The sequence below is a fragment of the Leopardus geoffroyi genome, chromosome C2 (assembly GCF_018350155.1).
Source record: "Leopardus geoffroyi isolate Oge1 chromosome C2, O.geoffroyi_Oge1_pat1.0, whole genome shotgun sequence".
NCBI classification, from domain to species: Eukaryota; Metazoa; Chordata; class Mammalia; order Carnivora; family Felidae; genus Leopardus; species Leopardus geoffroyi.
Genome location: NC_059333.1, coordinates 148,269,880 through 148,289,659, shown reverse-complemented (window position 1 = coordinate 148,289,659; position 19,780 = coordinate 148,269,880). Strand labels below are relative to the sequence as shown.

The 19,780-nt window shown below is 45.0% G+C and overlaps 1 protein-coding gene across 2 annotated transcripts in view; it reads right to left on the bottom strand.

The window, feature by feature from the left end:
• CMTM8 (CKLF like MARVEL transmembrane domain containing 8) overlaps positions 1-19,780 on the bottom strand; it is a 108,125-nt gene that overhangs the window by 8,015 nt on the left and 80,330 nt on the right. For both annotated transcript variants that reach the window (XM_045436423.1, XM_045436424.1), the window contains exon 2: positions 4,026-4,199. In XM_045436423.1, coding sequence (XP_045292379.1) covers positions 4,026-4,199 — 174 coding nt within the window. The remainder of the gene's footprint in view (positions 1-4,025; positions 4,200-19,780) is intronic.

Below are 19,780 nucleotides of genomic sequence, written 5' to 3'. Positions count from 1 at the left end.
ACTGCTCCTGCCTGACCGCCTTGAGCTGGGACATCAGTCTTTTTTCCTGTCTTTGGGCTTGAACAGAAACATCAGGTTCCCTGGCCCTCAGGCCTTCGGGCTCGGACCGGAACCACACCATCAGTGTGCCAGGGGTCCAGCTGGCTGACAGCAGATCTTGGGACTTCCCAGTTTCCATTATCATGTGAACCAATTCCTTCTAATAAATCCCTTCATGTGGGTGTGCATGCACACACACACACACACACACACACACACCCTATTGCCTATGCTTCTCTAGAGCACTCTAATACAGACTTTGTATCGAGAGTGGGGTAGACAGATTTTGGAGACTGGAGTGGAACTGATGCTATAACAAATACCTAAAAATGTAAAAGTGGCTTTGGAACTTGATAATAAGTAACGGCTGGGGAGTTTTGAGGAGCATACTAGAAATACGGATGTTGAAGGGGATTGTGGTGAGGGCTCAGAAAGAAAAGAGAAGAGCTAGAGAGAAAGGTGCCATCTTCTTAGGGAATACATAAATAATCACAAACAGAATCTTAGTGCAAGTGTGCATGTTGAAGGCCACTGTGGAGAGATCTCAATGCACACGTGGGGAACATGCTTTTGGAAACTGGAGGAAAGGTGATCCTTGTCATAAAGTGGGAAAGAATTTTGCTGAACTGGGTTCTATTGTTTCATGGAAGATAGAGCTGACAAGCAACAAAACTGGATTAACTGGATATTTAAATGAGGAGATTAAAAAAAAAATTTTTTTTTTCAACGTTTATTTATTTTTGGGACAGAGAGAGACAGAGCATGAATGGGGGAGGGGCAGAGAGAGAGGGAGACACAGAATCGGAAACAGGCTCCAGGCTCTGAGCCATCAGCCCAGAGCCTGACGCGGGGCTCGAACTCACGGACCGCGAGATCGTGACCTGGCTGAAGTCGGACGCTTAACCGACTGCGCCACCCAGGCGCCCCTAAATGAGGAGATTTTTAAAACAAAGTGTGAAAGGCAAGGCTTGGTTCCTTCTGTTTGTAGTAAAATGCAAATGGAAACAGATGAATTAATGAAGAAATTGTTGGGGTGCCTGGGTGGCTCATTTGGTTAAGTGTCCAAGACTCTTGATTTAGGCTCAGGTACATGATCTCACAGTTTGTGGAATCGAGCTCCACATCGGGCTCTGCACTGGCAGCACAGAGCCTCCTTGAGATTCTCTCTCTCCCTCTCTCTGCGCCCCTCCCCTGCTCTCTCTCTCTCTCAAAATAAATAAATTTACAAAAAAAAAGAAACCGTTAAGCAAAAAAGAAGCAGAACTTGATGGTCTGGAAAGTCCTTAGCTTAATCCATATTGTAAAAAATAAGAAAGCTTGCTCTTAAGAGAACACCAGAGGTGTGGCCGAACAACCATTTGATAAAGAGATCACGGGTGCAAACCACAGATCTAATTTTGTACAGGCAGAAGCCAGGAACAGGTAAGGGATTATACCCGTGAAACACTGCCAGTTTGAATGAAAGCGGGTGGAGATGGGACAAAATAAAGGAGTTCTGTTGAATTTCTCGGATTCTATAGGATAGAATGATAGAGCTATTTGGCTGTGAATATGAGCCTATCTTCAAGAACAAAGAATGAATCATCCAAAGGCCATTCAGTGATCATCAGGCCCAGGGGACAGGCTGGTTGCTCCTCAGTTGCAAAGAGTTGGGCTGCTTCCCTGGTGTGAGCCAGGACATCTCCACCTGGTGCCTCAGGAGCAGGCCCACCCCGTGGAGGTATGGGGGTGACAAGAGGTATGGGGGTGACAATGCCACCCCAGTGGGCCTGGAGGGCAGGGCACTGAACCAAAGAGGCTTATTCTGGAGCCTTAAGATCCAATGGAATTTGCCTTGTAAGTTTTGGGCTTGCCTGGGGACCCGCCACTCCTTCCTTCTTCCCTGTTTCTCCCTTTTGGAAGGGGACTGTCTATCTTGTGCCTGTCCCACCAGTGGGACCCATAACTCGTCTGGTTTCACAGGCTCCCAGCTGGAGAGGAATTCTGCCTCAGGGAGGAATTCTACCTCCAGTCTCAGCATATCTGATTTAGATGACATTTATAGGTGAAACTCTGGATCTTAGATTTCAGTTGATGCTGGAATGAGTTAAGACTTTGAGGGATGTTGAGATGGAATGCATGTATTTTGCATGTTAGAAGGGCAAGATTTGGGGGAGCCAGGGGCAGAATGTTATGGCCTGAATGCCTACGTCCCCCAACGTTCACATGTTGAAGCCCTAATTGACAGAGTGATGCCATCTGGAGATGAGGCCTTTGAGAGGTAATTAGGGTTAGATGACGTCATGAAGGTGGGATCCTCCTAATGGCATCGGCTCCCTTACAAGAAGAGATGAAAGAAAGCTCTCACCAGAGACCAGCTATGATGAGGGACCATAAGGCAAGCCGAGGGCAAAGCACAAGCTAGCACAACCCCCGCCCTCCAGGTAGGCTATGTGTGACATTCCTCAGGCACTCCTGGCTACCCAAAAACAAAGAAAAGGGAAAAACAAATGGTTAACTGATCGCCATCACAGTCTTGCGAGACTGAGTCTCCATCAGTTTACAAGATGGATGTAAATTACAAGAAAAAGGCAATCTTATCAATAGCCTAATCTCCAGAAACCTTACAAACTCAGTTTCCTGGAGTCCCTAATATCACCCCTCCCCTCCATAGTTGTGGGGAACAAAGGCAAGAAGGAAATAGCAGATAAAATTAAATTTCTTTGCAACCTGCAGTCCATTGACAAATACTTGAGGCAAATACAATGGGTAGCATTTCTCCAGCAGCCCCCGACCATCCTAACGTCAATGTCTTACTAGAGGGAATACAACCATAGTTTGAAAATAGCAGTCCTCCTATATCTTTGGAGTCCTCGTTAGCATATGAAAGTCCTGTGGGAGGCTTCCCTTTTGTCTTTACCTCCCCCAGTTCCATAGTATATAACTGGTCACTCTTCACAACCCCAGTGCAGCTCTTTCTGCCCACGGGTCCTGTCCCCGTGCTTTAATAAAAATCACCCTTTTCTGCATAAAAGACATCTCAAGAATTTTTTCTTGGCTGTCAGCTCCGAACCACCACTACTCCAAAACCTCATCAAACTATACTGATGCCTGGTTTTAGACTTCCAGCCTCTAGAAGTGTGAGAAATAAATTTCTGTCAGTTAAAGCTACCAGTCTGTAGTATTTTGTTATGGTGCCAGTGCACACTAAGGTATATTTTCTTATCTATTTCACCCCAGACTGTATGTTCCCCTTAGATTATCCTGCACCCAGCATGGTGCCTGGAGCCAGGACAAGCCTCCAATCCCCCTTGACCACACTTGCTTCCAAATGTTAGGACATCTACTTATTCTAACAGTAGTTTCATTTTTCATTCTAATACTGTACACGCTATGCATCCCAACATCAAAGAGCTGTGTGTGCAAGAAAGTGAGATCTGCCAAGGCTGGGGTCCTGACGTACCTGTTTTCCAGGGAACTAATAAAGAACTGAACTTCTCTTCATTCAGTCTTCTGAGAACTGGTCCGCTATTTTGCCTAAAAGAAATTCCTGGGGGTTCTAGGATGGCTCAGTGGATTAAGCGTCCGACTTCGGCTCAGGTCACGATCTCATGGCTCGTGGGTTCAAGCCCCGCGTCGGGCTCTGTGCTGACAGCTCGGAGCCTGGAGCCTGCTTCGGATTCTGCGTCTCCCTCTCTCTCTGCCCCTCCCCCACTCACGCTGTCTCTCTTTCTCTCAAAAATAAACATTAACAACAACAGCAACAACAAAAATTAAAAAAAAAAAAAAGAAGAAATTTCTGGACTTTCCCATATGCCCAGTTTCACACTCAGGTATAATCACCCTAGAGACAATAGGATAACATAAAGATTACCTGCTGTGTTGGGTCCTCCCTGGCTTTGCCCCCTGCTTTGCCGGCAGGGAGACAACTGAACTGAGGAAAGAAGGACTAAGTTCCAACCTGCATAGTGGGCAACGGACAGTAACAACACCCCCGGCTTCCTTACCACTGTTGTCCAGGGCACCTGCGGGATCCTGGTGTAGGTCATTGTTATGTAGATGATGAGGAAGAAGACGGTGAGGACCCAGTAAAACACGGCTACAAACATGACCCAGCCAAAAGCAGGGACCCGGAAGTACTCGGTTCCGGCGATAAGTGTCCATACCAGCAGTCCCAGAACCTGCAAAACGGTAGAGGCAGTGGAAAAGAAAAGGGAGACACAAGGAGGAAATAAAGAAAGAAGCAGAGACAGAGGGAAGAAAAAATTATATCAAGTGTCCATTACAGCTTTTATTCATATTTCCACATACACACAACTAACAAATATAAAACGGGTTGCAACCTCAGGTGCCCATAAATGCCAGAGGTACAACTTATTGTCAAATTGGTTTGAGGGCCAATTTTTTAAAAAGTAAACTCTACCCGCCCCCCCCCCCCCAGTGTGGGGCTTGAACTCACGACCCCAAGGTCAAGAGTCACACGCTCCACTGATTGGGCCAGCCAGGTACCTCTGTGGTGCACCAGTTTTCTTAGAGCTTTCTTTTTTCCTCCAAGAAAACACAGCAACTCAAGTTTGTACATGACGATCTTGATTTTTAAATATTTATTTATTCCTGGGAGAGTGCTAGCAGGGGAGGGGCAGAGAGAAGGGGACAGAGGATCCAAAGCGGGCTCTGTGCTGACAGGTTGACAGCAGCAAGCCCGACGTGGGGCTCGAACTCACAAACTGAGAGATCGTGCCCCGAGACAAAGTCGGACACTCAACCAACTGAGCCACCCAAGTACCCCGATAATCTTGATTTTTAAATGTGAGCACTAATGATGATTTTTAAAATGCCATGAGGGGACAAACCACACACATCTGTGGCTGGAATTTGCTCACAGGCTGATACTTGTCAAGAAAACAAGACTGCAGGTGTACTTGAGGTCTACTGGGACTGATCCGCTCTCGAGGGATGAATCTCTGAGGATACCCCACGGCCACTACTGTCTGCCCCCCCCCGCCCCCGCTTTCCCTCACGCCCCTCCCCCTCTTCCTTACAGAGGGCAAATAACATGTGGCCTGAGAGAGCTTCTGAAAAGGAGAACAAGCAAGGGCCCAGGGCAGATGCCAGCATTCAGAGTTTTAACGTAAGTTGTGCATTTATTCCGGTAACAGCCATCCAAGTCTTCACCACTGTTGACGAACAAGACCAAAGCCAAAGCCAAATGAATGTCACCCATGGACTAGAGGCAGGTTTCATCAAGGGAAAAGAAACCGATCCAAACTGCAGGCGTCTTTAGCCCTGAACAAAGGGAAGCCGTGGCAAAGTATGCATCTCGCATTCCAGTACCTTCCAGGGACCAGGACTTTATTCCTAAACCATGAAGAAGTTAGATCCAAACCATATCCCCAGGAGACAGCATCAGGAGCCCAGGGCAGGCTCTGGCTGCAAGTTCTGGATTGCTGTGTGACTCAGGACAAATTATTTCATTTCTGCTTTAGCTGTGTTCAAGGTGTAGGGAACAAAATACTAAAGAGACTTTAATCACAAAGCTGGGAAGATGGTTTTCACTCGCTTGTTTAACCCTTGAGAGCACCTAAACTCTGCCAGGCTTCCTGCTATCAGGCCCCAAGGACGGGGTCAGGCACACGTTACTGAACACACCCTGCTGTACATAACTTAAAGCCTCGTGGGGGGAAATATCTGCATAATTCTATTAAATTCTTTTTTTTCAACGTTTATTTATTTTTGGGACAGAGAGAGACAGAGCATGAATGGGGGAGGGGCAGAGAGAGAGGGAGACACAGAATCGGAAACAGGCTCCAGGCTCTGAGCCATCAGCCCAGAGCCCGACGCGGAGCTCGAACTCACAGACTGCGAGATCGTGACCTGGCTGAAGTCGGACGCTTAACCGACTGCGCCACCCAGGCGCCCCATGCATAATTTTAATTGTGACAAATGCTGTGAAGGAAAATGAAGGCTGTGGTAAGGGTGTGTAACAGATATGACCTTGTTGCAGGCATGGGAAGTGTCAGGGAAGGCCATGCTGAAGAACACCCCCCAGACCCAGTAAGAGCTAGCGAGAGAGACAGATGGGAAGACAGAGTTCTAGGCACAGAACTTTCGTCCGGAGTGGGGAAGGGCTTTGCTGCCTTCTAGAACCTGTAAAGAAAGTATAGAAAGTTAGGACACTGGTGCAAAATGTTAGGTTGGGAAGGGTCAGATTATATGGGCCCAGGCCTAAGTTCTTTATACTGTCGCCAGCTAGACCCAGAACCTGACCTTTACTGCCTCACCTGCTTGTACTTATCGACCTCTGTCCCTCATTTTTCCTTAAGCTCTTCTTTCTAGCTTATCTTTTAACTCAGGCAAAAGACCGGACGGGCATAACATCCCATGACAGAAATTGAAACTACTCCTCAAGCAACAGGAAGTGGCCGGACCTGTGCAGACAGACCATGGAGTGACCCAGGGAATGACCAACAGTTACCTTTACCTCACTGTAATACTAAACCTCCACCCAGTCTCCAAGTCAGAGGGCAAGCCTCACCTCATTTATGTACAGGCATGTTTCCTTAAGGTGCACGCGTGGCCTTATGCCCGCCTCTATATACGATGACAAGGCTCCCCTATCTAAATATTCATCCTAACCCTAAATAAAAGGAACCCTTTCACCTTGCTTGGGAGTCAAGGCTTTGAAGTTATTCCCCTTGACCTCATTTGTTGCAGATAAAGTTTCCTTTGTGCCACAACTCCACCGGGTGTGGTTCCTTCTATGCCTCACCAAGGAGGGAACTCATGTTAGTTTGGTTGTAATACCACTCTAGCCGATTGAGGAGAATGGACACATGGAGGGGAAAGGTGTGTGTGTGTGTGTGTGTTCACGTGCGCGTGCACTCATAAGCAGACAAGCTCAGAGACTGTCACAATAGTCTCAGTGAGAGAAGATGACATATTCAAGACCGAGATGGTGGCAGGGAACATGCAAGTGAGGGAATTCGAGACAGACTTCAGAAGCAGCTAGGACGTTAATAGACTTCACAGGTTAGACCAGGATAAAGTGGAAAGACATGCAGAGTCTCTGGAAAGATACACGATGTGCATTAGGGCGTCATTTCCTCACCTGGAACAATGAAACAGGAACAGGTTAACAGGCTGATCTGAACAACAGTTCCTCAGTTGTTCAACCCATGCAATCTGAGGTGGTCAGGGACTCCAGATAGCGATTAGAAGGGGACGCTGCAGGGACAAGAGTGCAGGCCCCTTTTTAAGAAGGAAGACACATATGGGCCACCTGGGTGGCCAAGTCAGTTATGCGTCCAACTCCGGCTCAGGTCATGATCTCACGGTTCATGAGTTCAAGCCCCGCATCTGGCTCCCTGCTGCCAGCAAGAAGCCCGTTTCAGATCCTCTCTCTCTACCCTCCCCTGCTAGAGCTCTCTCTCTCAAAAATAAACATAAAAAAAAAAAAAAAAAAAAGACACTGAAGCCCTCAGACAGGTTTCCAAGGGACATTTTACACTGCTCATGGAGAGAAGCCCACCTCTCTGGTACAGTTTGGATGCGGTGCTGGAGAGCACTAGACAGTCTCTAAATGTTGCTGTTTCCCTTCTTTAGAGTTGAAAGTCGCTGTTCTTTTGATCTAGTTGATATTGTACACGAATTCCAAAGCAATGCTTAATGGAGATGTGTTTTTATGCTTACATTTGTGGCAGCAGAATTTATCGAAAGTGATGTACAAAATGGGACAGAACTCCGGAAAGTGCTAAGCCTCACACTAATGGGATTTCGGGCCTGAAGTCAGCGTAACTGACAGGTAATCTACACACATGTATGTGACACTCATTGGATCAGTGAGACAGGTATAGTAGATGTAATCCAGCGTGGTGGTGCCTGAAATAACATCACGGCGTTCTTGATTCCAACTGAAAGGGTCAGAACAGCCCTTTGTTGACGATGCACCCAGGAAACATTACAGTGTGTGAAAGAGCATGGCAAACAGGGTTAGGGTGTCTTTCCAGGGGAGTGCAAGGGTTTAAGAGTCTCCAGTAGAAGCCCGTGTCCAGCTCACCAGGCTCAGCTAACAGCTCTTGGCTCTGAATGTGAAACGTTTTTCATTATTAAAGCAGAGTCCACTGCCTAGAGACGCTTTGTCTAATGTGCTAGCAGTGGTCATCTTTTACACACAGGGACAATATCGTTAACTGAACCATCTCTCAAAGAGCAGGAGTACCTGACCCATGACCTCACCAGCAAACACAGTTAAAAGAATGCCCCTGTCAAGAAAAGAATTCTACCCAAGTGAATTTCCTAGGTAACAGAAATAAAAAGCAAGCCTTTTGTCTCTTACTATAACTGATACTGATGAAAATCACTCCACAAAAATGTTATTCATCTCCTGCTGTGTGGGTGTATGTGTGCTTTCAAAACAAACTCTAGCTCTTTATTTGCTTAGACTACAAAAACAGTGTTTGTTTTTGTCACTGATGAGCATTTTTTTAGGCTAAGACTTTTTTGAACGGTAAAGCTAAGACTTAAAATTCGGGAGTGATAAATGCAGGTAAAAATAAACACAGAAATATAGAGAGAGCATATATAAAATATACAAAGAAGCAACAACCCCCATCCACCAACTGTAAATTCTCAAGAGAAACCAATATAAAAATTTTAAATCTACCCTTCTTCTTTCCTTTGCATCTGTAACTACCACCAGTATATCCTTTTCTTTCTCCCTTGAAACTATGAATCACGCTGTGCATGGTGCTTATAACTTGCTTCTCTGAGTACACATACGATGTGGGACCTCCTTTCACGTTACTACGTACCGATCTAGGCCAATTTTGACAGTTGCCCGGTTTTCTATAATTCATGTAACCAGTTCCCGACTGAGAGAAATTTAAGTTTTCTCCTTCATGCTTGTATAAAAATGCCCAGGGAACATTCTTTTAATTTACACCTGAATTCCAGGATGGATTCTGAGAAGTGAAATTTCTAGGCTATACGAAGTGTTAGAGATACTGCCAAATTACTCACCCAAGCCTTGGACTGACTGTACTAAAGCATGGTCTTCCCTTCAACCCCAAGTTCCCTCGTTTTAAATATTTCATTTTTTTAAAAAATTTTTTTAACATTTTATTTATTTTTGAGACAGTGAGAGACAGAGCATGAACAGGGGAGGGTCAGAGAGAGGGAGACACAGAATCTGAAACAGGCTCCAGGCTCTGAGCTGTCAGCACACAGCCCGACGCGGGGCTCGAATTCGCGGACCGAGAGATCATGACCTGAGCCGAAGTCGGCCGCTTAACCGACTGAGCCACCCAGGCGCCCCTCGTTTTAAATATTTCAAACCCGATTAAAAAAGAAAGAGATCTCACATTTTGCCTTTCCCTGCTTTACTGAAATGCAGCATAGAGAAAAGTGTACAAATCCGAAGTGAACGATGAATTTTCACAAACGGGAACAAACCTGTGTAACCAGCACCTGCACCAAGAAACAGAATGTGACCAGTGTCCTGGACGCTGTAACCTCACTTGTACTTACTCCTTCCCTTCTCTGAGGGTAACTGACCGTCTTCCTGATTCCTATTACTCTGGATTAGTGTTGCTTGTTTTTGGACTCCACATACATGGAATCCCACAGTATGTACTCTTACATCTGGTTTCCTTCACGTAGCATGGTGTGATTCAAGCATGACACCGAACGCCATTTCTTCATTCTCCTGGCTACACGGCTGTGGTTCTCAAACATACCGATCTAGGCCAATTTTGACAGTTGGGCCGTGAGCATCAGAATCACCTGCCCGGTGTGTTAAACCACAGATGGACGGACCCCACCCTCAGAGTTCGTTTCTGTAGATCTAGAATGGGATTTGAAGATGCGCATTTCTACAAATTTCCACGTGGTGCTGATGCTGTGAGTCCAGGGACCACACGCTCAGAACCACTGATGTATAGTATTCCCCTTGTCTGTTGTAGTTTGCATTTTCCTGATCAGTGGTGGGGATGGCACAACATCTTTCCAAACGCTTGTTAGCCACTTTGAGTTCTTTCCTTATTTATTGCTACGTTTTTTAAAACATCACTTCCTTCCTGATTTGTTAAGTTCTCTACATAAGAGGGATGGTAACCAATCATATCTGTGGCAATATTTTCCCCGTCCAGGTTTGCTTTTTAACTATCTTTTTTAACAGAGTCTTTTGTCATATGGAAGTTTTAAACTTTTACATAGTTAATTTTTTCATGTTTTATTTTTTTAATTTATTTTAATTAATTTTTTTTCATGCTTTTATTTATTTTTGAAGGTGAGAGAGAGAGACAGAGCATGAGAAGGGGAGGAGCAGAGAGAGAGGGAGACACAGAATCCGAAGCAGGCTCCAGGCTCTAAGCTGTCAGCACAGACCCCAATGTGGGGCTTGAACCCATGTACCGTGAGATCATGACCTGAGCTGATGTTGGACGTTAAACCGACTGAGCCACCCAGGCACCCCAATGCTTTTTATTTTTGAGAGAGAGAGAGAGAGCACACGCACAAGCCATGGAGGGGCAGACAGAAAGGGAGAGAGAATCCAAAGCAGGCCCAATCATGATGTGAGCCAAAATCAAGAGTTGGTCGCTTAACTGACTGAGACATCCAGGTACCCCAAACTTTTACATAGTTAATTGGTCCCCATTTAAGCCTTCCTCTATTCTTACCTGCTTAGGAAGTTCTTCAACACAAGATTATAAAAATATTGTCCTATAGGGGCACCTGAATGGCTCTGTCAGTTGAGTGTCCTCTCCTGATTTCAGCCCACATCATGATCCCAGGGTTGTGGGATCAAGGCCCTCCTCTGGCTCTGTGCTGAATGTGGAGCCTGACTGAGATTCTCTCTTTCTCTTTCTCTCTCTCTCTCTCTCTCTCTCTCTCTCCCTCCCTCCCTCCCCTGCTCATGCACATGTACATGCTCTCTCTCTAAAATTAAAAAACCCTCATATATTTTTTTACAGTTTGTATATAGGTTCAGATCTTTAATCCAACTAGAATTAAGTTCCATATATGGGGTGAGTAAAGGCTAATTTTAATTTTTTTCTAACACATAGTCAATTGATCTGTAATCACTTATTGGTGATTTTTCACATACTGGGTGAGTTTCTGGAATCTTAATTTTAGTCCACCCGTCTCTGTGACTGCCGTTCGAGTGCCAGCTACCATAGCTTCAGCACGTACTTTAGGCTTCTGGATAAAGATGTCAAGTCGAACACATGAATCTAATTTTGCTTCTTCCCAAAACCATTCTAAAATTATCACGAGAATGGGATGAATAGGAAAGGAGACAAAAGCGACACATTTTTAGAAGCTTGGAACGGATAAAGGATAATGGACTTGGCCACTATGAGAAAGCTGAATGCTAAGCTGGTTGACAGGGAAAGTAAAGAACCAATGAGGCTCACTGCAAAGTCTGAAAAGACTCAGGCACCTCTGGGAGGGGGACTGGGAGAGAAGGGGGGGGGTTGCTAAAGTAAGGAGGATTTGTGGAAAGTTGTTTGAAAGTAGCTGTGTCCAAGATGACTTTAAAAAAGTGGGGGGTGGAGGTGCCTGGCTGGTTCACTCAATACAGCATGTAACTGTTGATACTGTGGTCATGAGTTCGAGCCCCACATTGGGCACAGACTGTGTAACAAAAGAGGGGGAGCGGTGGGGGGAGAAAGAAAGTAGCTGTGTCCTAACCTTCTGTCCTACTTTAAGCTACTGGGTGACTGCCCCACCTTTGTCATTGGTCTGCAAGTTTATTCTAGGTAGGGATTCTCAACCTCAGTCCTACTGACACAGGAGGCCAACAATTCATTGTTGCAGAGGGCTGTCCTGAGCAGGATATTTAGCAGCATCCCTGGCCTCTATCTACTAGATGCCAGCACCAAGCTTTCCCTCTTCCTCTTACTGATAATCGAAAACGTGTCCAGAAATTGCCAACTGGTTCCTGGGAGGCAAAATCACCCTGTTTGAGAACCACTCTAAAGAAGGTTTAAAAAAAGGGGGGGGGGGGGGCGGAGGTCTCTGGACTGAGGGGCACAGTTGAAGGTTTGAGTAACGACCTGAAAACAAGAGACTTCTATGACCCTTCTATGTGAAGACTTCCCTACCCTCCCAGTCCCTAACCTTTCCCTTCCATGGGTTCTTGGGGGTACTGGCAGCCAAGCCTTCACTCCCACAAGAGAAGAGGCCTTGGGGATTCACCAACACACAGCTTGGCCAGGTCAACCCACAATGAAGTTCCAAGTTGATAAGCCCCACCTACGTGCTTCGAGCATCCCAACAGCTTTGTACTCTTAAAACATAGGCAGACAACCAAGGTTACCAGATCTGTGATGGGGGAAGAAAAAAAAAAAGCTTGTACAATGGGGCAGAGAGCTGAGACCAAAAAACAAACTGGAAGAAAGGAACTTTGAAGAGGGAGAAAAAGAATCAGTATTCTCAGGGAGAAAAGACATTATAGTAGTGAACCAAAAACATGTTACAGAAAGGACATAAATAGTCCTTCAGAAACAAAATTAGCTTTGAAATTACAAATAGGATAGCAGAAATTTAAAAATGCAGTGAAAGTGTTACATGATAAAATTGAAGAAACCTTCTAGAAAAGATAGTGAAGAAACAAAAAGATGAAAAAAAAAAAAAAAAGAAAAGAAACCAGGATAGAGGGCAATTAGAGGACAGGTTCAGGAGGTCAACCACCTGAATGATATGTTTTAGGAATACAAACTAGAGAAAATGGAGGGAAAGATATCAACCACAGAATCACTGAAGAAATCTCAGAATTTAAGGGCATGAATTTCCACATAAAAGGGCTCCCCTGAGAACCCAGCACAATGGATGAAAACAGATACCAATGAAGAAGGTAAATCATGAAATTTCAGCACATCAGGTACAAAGAGAAGATTTTTTTTTTTATTAAAAAAAAATTTTTTTTTAACGTTTATTTATTTTTGAGACAGAGAGAGACAGAGCATGAACGGGGGAGGGTCAGAGAGAGAGGGAGACACAGAATCTGAAACAGGCTCCAGGCTCTGAGCCATCAGCCCAGAGCCCGACGCGGGGCTCGAACTCACGGACCGCGAGATTGTGACCTGGCTGAAGTCGGACGCTTAACCGACTAAGCCACCCAGGTGCCCCGAGAAGATTTTTTTAAAGGACCAAAGAACAAACAGGTCACCTACCCAAGATCAGAAACAAGAATAGCTTTTAAGCTTTTCTAAAAGAAATAGGATGTTAGAAGACACAGGCAAATGCCTTCAAATCAGAAAATGATTTCTTTTTTTTTAGTTTATTTATTTTTGGGGGTGGAGGGGCAGCGAGAGAGGAAGGGAGAAAGAATCCCAAACAAGCTCTGCACTGTCAGGGCAGAGTCTGGCTCGGGGCTCAAACTCATGAACCATGAGATCATGACTTGAGCTGAAACCAAGAGTCGAACACTTAACCGACTGAGCCACCCAGGCACCCTGGGAAAATGATTTCTAGCCCCAAAATTACCCAGGAAAATTATCAATGAAGAGCATGAGAAGAACACATTGCTCCCTCCACTCCCCCCAAACATGCAATGTTGGATGTGATTCACCAAAATGAGGGTAGAAACTCTTAAAAAGGAAACATGGACTAGACTAAGAGGAAAGCTAAACAGGAGAGAGGTGAGAGCAATCCCCAGGATGAGGGGAAATCAGGCAGGACAGGTGCTCCATGCCAGACTGGGGCAGTGACTCAGAAGACAGGCGTGACAAAGGCTATCGCCACCTGCTTTGTGTCACTTTACTTTCTTTTCAACCTGGTGAGGCTATTAGGAAACTTGCTCTACCAAAGTGAGGGAGGAAACCAAGAAACAGGAAGATAAGGGATCCAAGAATTTCAGCCCAATACAAAGGTAAAGGGAATTCCAAAGTGAAGGGAGGTCTCCACGATGATTTTTATCATCTAAGATAAAGATGACCCTGTGACTATGTGATGTGACAGCCCTTGTGGGCAACTTTACTAAGAGGCTAATACAGGAAAAATGTGAGACAAATTAGCTACAAAAAAAAAAAAAAACCCTAAGCAAATAAAAATAGTTGTACTATGTTAATAACTTAAGTAAAAACCAAAAGAAAGAAACTGCAACAGTTGTCTGGAGTTAGGTGTTCACTACAACCCTCCACCCTAAATAATATTTGCACAGAGGTAACAATGAACACTAAATATCAACCTAAATGCATTATAACATGGAGGACAGAAGCAATAGGGATGGTGGTACAGACTGAATTGTGTCCAAGCCCCCCACCACCTGCCAATTTATATGTTGAAGCCCTAACCCCCTATGGGATGGTATTTGAGGATGGGGCCATTAGGAAGTACTTAGGTTTAGGTGAGGTCATGAGGGCAGGTCCCTCATGATGGGATTAGTGCTCTTACAAGATACCAGAAAGCACATCCCACCCGACCCCTGCACAGGCACCAAAGAAAAGTCATGTGAAGACACGGCAAGAAGGCAGCTGTCTGGCAAAACTAAAAGGCAACCGAGGGAATGGGAGAAGATATTGGCAAATGACATATCAAAGGGTGAGTATCCAAAATCTATAAAGAACAGACTCAACACCCCAAAAACAATCCAGTGAAGAAATGGGCAAAAGACATGAATAGACACTTTTCCAAAGAAGACATCCAGATGGCTAACAGACACATGAAAAGATGCTCAACATCACTCATCATCAAGAAAATACAAATCAAAACCACAGTGAGATACCACATCACACCCGTCAGAATGGCTAACATTAACAACTCAGGCAACAACAGATGTTGGCGAGGATGCGGAGAAAGAGGATCTCTTTTGCACTGTTGGTGGCAATGCAAGCTGGTGCGGCCACTCTGTTTTCCACTCTGGAAAACAGTATGGAGGTTCCTCAAAAAGTTAAAAATAGAACTACCCTACGACCCAGCAATTGCACTACTAGGTATTTACCTAAAGGATACAGGTATGCTGATTCGAAGGGGCACACGAACCCCAATGTTTACAGCAACACTATAGGCAACAGCCAAGTATGGAAAGAGCCCAAATGTCCATTGATGGATGAATGGATAAAGAAGATGTGGCATATATATATATATATATATATATATATATATATATATACACACATATATATATATACACACACACACATATATATAATGGAATACTATTCAGTGATAAAAAAAAGAATGAAATCTTGCCGTTTGCAACAATGTGGATGGAACTAGAGTGTATTATGCTAAGCGAAATAAATCAGAGAAAAACAAATACCATACAATTTCACCCATATGTGGAGTTTAAGATACAAAACAGATGAACATAAGGGAAGGGAAGCAAAAATAAGATAAAAACAGAGAGGGAGACAAACCATAAGGGACTCTTAAATACAGAGAACAAACTGAGGGGTGCTGGCAAGGTGTTGGGTGGGGGATGGGCTAAATGGATGAGGGGCATTAAGGAGGACACTTATTGGGATGAGCATTGGGAGTTACATGTAAGTGAATCACTAAATTCTATTCCTGAAATTATTATTAAAAGAAAAAAACAACCTATTTGGTGGTAAAAAGAAAGAAAGAAAGAAAGAAAGAAAGAAAGAAAGAAAGAAAGAAAGAAAGAGAAAAGAAAAGAAAAAGAAAAGAAAAGAAAAAAGAAAAGGAAAAAGAAGGCAGCTGTTTCCAACTCAAGGAGAAAAGTCCCACCAAGCACCAACTCTGCTGGCACCTTGACCTTGGACTTCCAGTAGGCATCCAAAAGTATGAGTTTAAGCTACCCAGCTTATGGTATATTGTTATGGCAGCCCAAGCTAAGGCAGATGGTAACAGAAGGTTACTAGTTAACAATAAGATTGTGGCACCGCTCATATTATTTGTAGCTGTGGATGTAAGTCAGAGGTGTCCCAAGTAGAGACCTCTGTCTCTTGGGAGGGAGACCCTGGAGTAAGGAGGTATTGGGGTGAGAACCGCCTTTTGTCATCAGCCTTTCAGTTCTCCAGGTATTTGACCACCCTACTGATTTCAGTTGATTCCCTAGAATTTTCTGGCTACAATACCCACAATAACAGTTTTGATGCTTTCCAATATTTATATGGTTTCTTATGCCACATTAACTAGAATCTCCAGAACCATCTACCACATGACAGTGACCATCCTTATTCTATTCTACTTTATTTATTTTCATGTTTACATTTGTATGAGGTCTGTTGTTGACAGTTGATGGGTGCCCTTTATCAAGCTAAAGACTTTTATTTTTTAGGGAACTAAGGTTTCTTCTCCAACCTCCCTCATGAACAACAGGGTAATGAGCTCAGTTGAATGAATGTTTTGTATCTCCCTTTTAAAATGAAGTACAGTATTCCTAATATAGCTGAACCTTTTGATGACCCAGGGTCATTATGAACATTGAATGTTTCAACTACTGCCTTGTGCTTTGGCAGGAGGCTGTGTGCCTCTACTCTTAATGGTACCAGATACACGTGCCTTTCTATGAAGAATTTTTTTTTAATGTTTACTTATTTTTGAGAGAGAGAAACAGAGACAGAAACAGAGTGTGAGTGGGGGAGGGAAAGAGAGACAGAGGGAGACACAGAATCCGAAGCAGGCTCCAGGCTCTGAGCTGTCAGCACACAGCCTGATGCTGGGCTTGAACTCACGAACAGCGAGATCATGACCTGAGCTGAAGTCAGACACTTAACCAACTGAGCCACCCAGGCGCCCCGAATAACTTTTTTTTTTTAATTGAAATTGTCAATGGTCACCTGTTGAGGCTCTCAATGAGCTGACTGCAATGGCGTTTCTCTGTCTCCTGTATGTACATGGCCCCCACACAAAGAAATCAGATGCCTCAGACTTCTAAAAATCACACTGAAAGACAAAATAAGTTTGCTTGTGAGGCCTCTCCTGTGAAGTCAAGTCTATGAAGCCTGTGAACTTTGTGACAGCTACAGAAGAATTACCTGACGGCGGTGCTAAAGGGTCTCATTTAGTCGAACATCCGCAGAGCATCTATTATGCGCCAGGAGTTTCTCTGGCACTGTTGGTGGGGTAGGAAATGCCACATTGCTATAGCAAACAGGTTGGCGGACTTATTTCTGCTTTTAGCATTGACTGGCATGAGCATCACTTACTGCATCTGTACATCAGCCTGGAAGGCAGACAGGTGACTTGTGACGATCCACTAGGCTACTCTAGGAGCTATTCTAGGAGCCAGTTGTTCCCAGCTGGCTTTGCCCAGGGGAATGGCATTGCTCCCGGCGTGAGCTCAGCACACCTCTAATGTACCTCACTGGGCTTTAAATCATTTACATGCTTATTCCTTGCAATGAAGGGGCACTGGATATCAGCTACTGGAGATGTCCTTGCTGTCCTCAGAGTAGGTACACGGATGGGTATTTAACTATAAACTGTGTGAGTCCTATGAAAGGAATGAGGCTGATGTGAAAATGTAAGGCATAAGGACCCAAGTATGGATGGTCAGAGGAAGTGTGAGATTTAATCAGTGCATGGGAGTCGACCAGGCAAAATCTGCACTGTAGCGGGAATGCTGACACCGCGATGACACCCCACCTGGCGCTGTGAATCTCCCGAGGTTCTGTCCTAACACAGGAAGATCAACAGCAAGTCCAGTTCCAGAAGAAGCTGATTCATGGCCCAGCACTGGATGGGTATCAGTCTCCAGACAGCATCCTCTCTCAAAGTCAAGGCTCACTCTGAGGTGGTCTGAGGGTCAAAGAATGTTAGTGCTGGACGAGAAGTTCCGGAGATGCTCAGAAGCAACAAGCTTAGAGATCACGAGGCTAGTTAGTGGTCAAAGCAGAATCAGCACGCAGCTGTGACTTCCAGTCTGGTGATGCTTTACTTTGTACTGTAAGGTCTTGATTTCTTCCTTCTCCTTCCCCACTCGCTGTCTGGAGTGACGCTACCCCTCATGGAAATTCAGACTGAGAGGCAGAGAGTATGCCTGGTGAGGAAATCACACACTCTGGAGTCAGCCTGCCTGCCTTCCACTCCCTGCTGCTGGGCAAATTACTGACCAGAGCCTCAGTTTCCTTATCTGTAAAATCGACACAGGGATATAGAGACTTTCCTTGCAGGATGTAGGAAGACCACACAGTTAAGTAATACACGCACAACAATGCTAGGTGCCGTGTCTGTTATTACTATTATGCCAGTATTATCGGCAGGTTTACAAAGACTCAGGAGTACCTCCCCTCTTCCTTTCTTAGGTAAAGAGCAGCCTTTCTCTGTAGTTCAAAATCTTTACACTTGCATGGAGCCAAGGAGTCGTATCTATTTCCAGCTCCCTGGATGTGTGGCTTGAGCTTGAGGGCTCTCCTGTAAGCAATAATACCAACACGATGGCAGGCTGAGTGGACTGGGGGTGTTTGACCCTCAAGCTCTGTCCTCTCTGCCCAGTGTGGACACCTTCAATGTCACCATTATCGTGTCCTCTGCTCCTGTTTGGTTAAATGATATGATGCCATGGCCATATGATTTGGCAGAAAGAGTCAGGCTTTGAAGTCTTGCCAGCTGTGTGACAGGACAAATTAATTTAGTTACCCGGGATTTATTGAGCACCTACTATATGCCCAAGCTCCAGGTAACAGCAATAGCGTAGTATCTATTATGGAGTAAGGAAGTGCTTCTCGTGTCTTCCCTCATTTAACCCACATGATAACTAAAATAGCTTCTCACAACCATTTTATCATTTTATGGGGAAATTGAGGCACAGTGTGTTAACAGTCCAAACTTTTAAATATTTTGCTATACAATAACAGTACCATGCCCAAATCACTGAACTTATCTGTGTCTCGGTTTCTTCATCTGCAGTATAGGGATAACACGTATTTTACATGATGAGACAATATACTCTATAAAGGACAACTACTAGCATGAGTGATGATAACAGAAACAGAGTGGTTTGGCCAACCACAAACCTGCCCAGGAGGAACAGCCACATGCAGGGCTAAAAAGGCTGGTGTTGGAGACAGAGAAGCTGGCTCTTAGGCTGTGCTCTTTCTGTGTTAGGGATGCAGCATTACCTAGAATGTCACCAGCCAGCTCCACGCCCCCCCTCCCCCCGCCCGGTCCAAGTCTCTGGGCAGAAATAGGTTCTGGTAAAATGAGCAGATGCCTTGATACAAACCCATCCCTGGTTCTGCAAACAAGATTCCCAGCAGCTGTCCACTAAGGCTGGGCCACTAGGGGGTGCCATCTTGAGGGTGGCATGGACACTTTTTATCTATTAGTCTCTCAGATGACACATTGGTTCATTTTAAACAGGGAGAAGCAGAGGGGCACCTGGGTGGCCCAGTCAGTTGAGCATTGGGCTCCCTGCTGTCAGGGTGGAGCCTGCTTTGGATCCTCTGTCCCCTTCTCTCTCTGCCCCTCCCCCGTTGTGTGCTCTCTCTCAAAAATAAATTTAAAAAGCCTTAAAAAAAAAAAAAAAAAAAACAGGGACAAGTAGAAAGAAAATAGGAATAGCAGCTAATCCTATTTTCTTTCTTTCTTTCTTTTTTTCTCAACGTTTTTATTTTTTTTGGGACAGAGAAAGACAGAGCATGAACGGGGGAGGGGCAGAGAGAGAGGGAGACACAGAATCGGAAGCAGGCGCCAGGCTCTGAGCCATCAGCCCAGAGCCTGACGCGGGGCTCGAACTCACGGACCGCGAGATCGTGACCTGGCTGAAGTCGGACGCTTAACCGACTGCGCCACCCAGGCGCCCCAATCCTATTTTCTCTGATGGTGTAAACACCCAATGCAGAGAGTATGC